The sequence below is a fragment of the Miscanthus floridulus genome, chromosome 10 (genome assembly GCF_019320115.1).
Source record: "Miscanthus floridulus cultivar M001 chromosome 10, ASM1932011v1, whole genome shotgun sequence".
Classification (NCBI taxonomy): Eukaryota; Viridiplantae; Streptophyta; class Magnoliopsida; order Poales; family Poaceae; genus Miscanthus; species Miscanthus floridulus.
This window is the reverse complement of record NC_089589.1, coordinates 11,917,955-11,919,908: the sequence shown is the minus strand read 5'-3', so window position 1 is coordinate 11,919,908 and position 1,954 is coordinate 11,917,955. Positions and strand designations below refer to the sequence as shown.

General features: G+C 46.2%; 1 protein-coding gene across 1 annotated transcript; it reads left to right on the top strand.

The window, feature by feature from the left end:
* On the top strand, positions 1-636 carry LOC136488015 (uncharacterized). The gene has a single exon (XM_066485073.1). It carries the CDS (start codon positions 1-3, stop codon positions 634-636), a length of 636 nt encoding a protein of 211 aa, XP_066341170.1.
* Positions 637-1,954: the final 1,318 nt, after the last annotated feature.

The following is a 1,954-nucleotide window of genomic DNA, read 5'->3' as shown; positions in this document are numbered from 1 at the left end:
ATGGCAGGTGGAGGGCTATTGCACCTGTGGAGCGAATGGGGGATACAAATCATGGTCCTTGTGAGCTTTGCGCTACAAGTGTTGCTCCTCGCCTGTGGAGGAACCCGTCGGCATAGCTCTTCGACCATCTTGTCTTCCGTGCTGAGGATTATCCTCTGGCTGGCGTACCTTGGGGCAGACTCGACGGCGATATACACACTGGGCCACTTATCAGTGGCCAGCAGCTCACACGAGCACCTACTGGTGGCGTTCTGGGCGCCGTTCCTGCTGCTGCACCTCGGCGGCCCAGACAACATCACCGCCTACGCGCTGGAAGACAACAGGCTGTGGCTGCGCCACCTGCAGACTCTCGCTGTGCAGGCACTGGGAGCCGCTTATGTCGTCTATAAGTTTATCTTCAGTGCCCGTAGCCACGACGGCAGCTTGCTCCTGCTGGCTGCTTCCATCTCCATGTTCGCAGCCGGTCTTGCCAAGTATGGCGAGAGGGTATTTTTCACGCGCACACTCTCTCTCTTCGCCTCACTGCTCTCCCTTTCTCATCTCAGTGAATCACCGAGCGAGCAACCATGGCGAAGCAGCGAGGTCCCGGCGCCGTCGCCGGCCCCCTCGCCGGCGTGCGCGCTCCCCAGCGGGTGAGCGCGCCGCCGTCGAGCGGCCTGGCCGCGGGGTGCTGGGCCGGGTGCGCTGGCGGGCACGCGTGTGAACAGGACATGGGCTGTTGCTGGATCGGGCCGAAATGGCCAAATAAAATAGTACAGTCACAGTTTTTGATTTTCTTATTTTCTAGAAAACAGTTTGATCAATTTGAAATGAATTTTTGTGATAATTTTCTGTACAAAATTTATCCAACGATAATTTTGTTCAGTAAATAGTAAAGTTGCTTCTGGAAAATAGGAAAAATGATCATTGAATGTTAATGTTTTCCGCTGCGTATTTAAAGTAATTATGGACTTTTAATTAAATTCGAACCAACGGGAGAATTTGATTTTAAGAGCCAAGAGATAAATATAAGTTGATTATGATATTGTTATTTTCTGACCAACGTTGTTAATAGCAATATTATAATTTTAATGATTATGCATTATTTCTATTTCTGCCCAACGGTGATGTAGATTTAATGTATAAAATAATTGTATGTTTTAATTTTGACCAACGTTAAACTAAGGCATGCAATTATTGTTGTTATTTCTGTTCTCACACTATTTGAATTGTGTTTTCAGGAGGATACAACTTAATGAGTTGTATCAAAGAGATCCCCACTCTAAAAGGTGATAACTATATTGAGTGGAAGAAAAAGATAGACCTGGCTTTTATCCTCGCTGAGGTGGACTGGGTTGTCACCACACCGCGTCCCAAAGACATGTGGCACCGGTGAGGGAGACAGATGAGACTGATGCTGCATGGCAGAACAAAGAGCGGGATTTTGCTCCCGTAAAGATGTCCTATGACCTTGAGCATAGGAAATGGGTCACTGCCAACAAGAAGTGTTTGGCAGTGATAAAGAACACGATTGAGCCTGCTATTGTGGGCTCAATTCCAGACTGTGACACGGTCACAAAGTACCTAGATAGAATAAAGAGTCAGTTCACTGGCTCTTCAAAGACATATGCTACCCAGCTGATCAAGCAGCTGGTTACAGAAAGGTACTCTGGTGGCGACAGTGGCATTAGAGAGCACATACTGAGAATGAGCAATCTGGCATCTAAGCTCAAACCAATGGATTTGGCACTCAAGGATGAGTTTCTTATTCATTTGATTTTTGCTTCTTTGCCCAAAGAATTTGATACCTTTGTTGTTAATTACAACATACAGCCTGAAAAATGGGATTTAGAAAAGCTCATAGCCATGTGTGTGCAGGAGGAGGAAAGAATAAAAGTTTCACAAGGTGGTTCTGTCAACTACCTAAAAGATAAGAAAAAGAACTATAATAACAGCTCTTCCTCCAAATCATCTG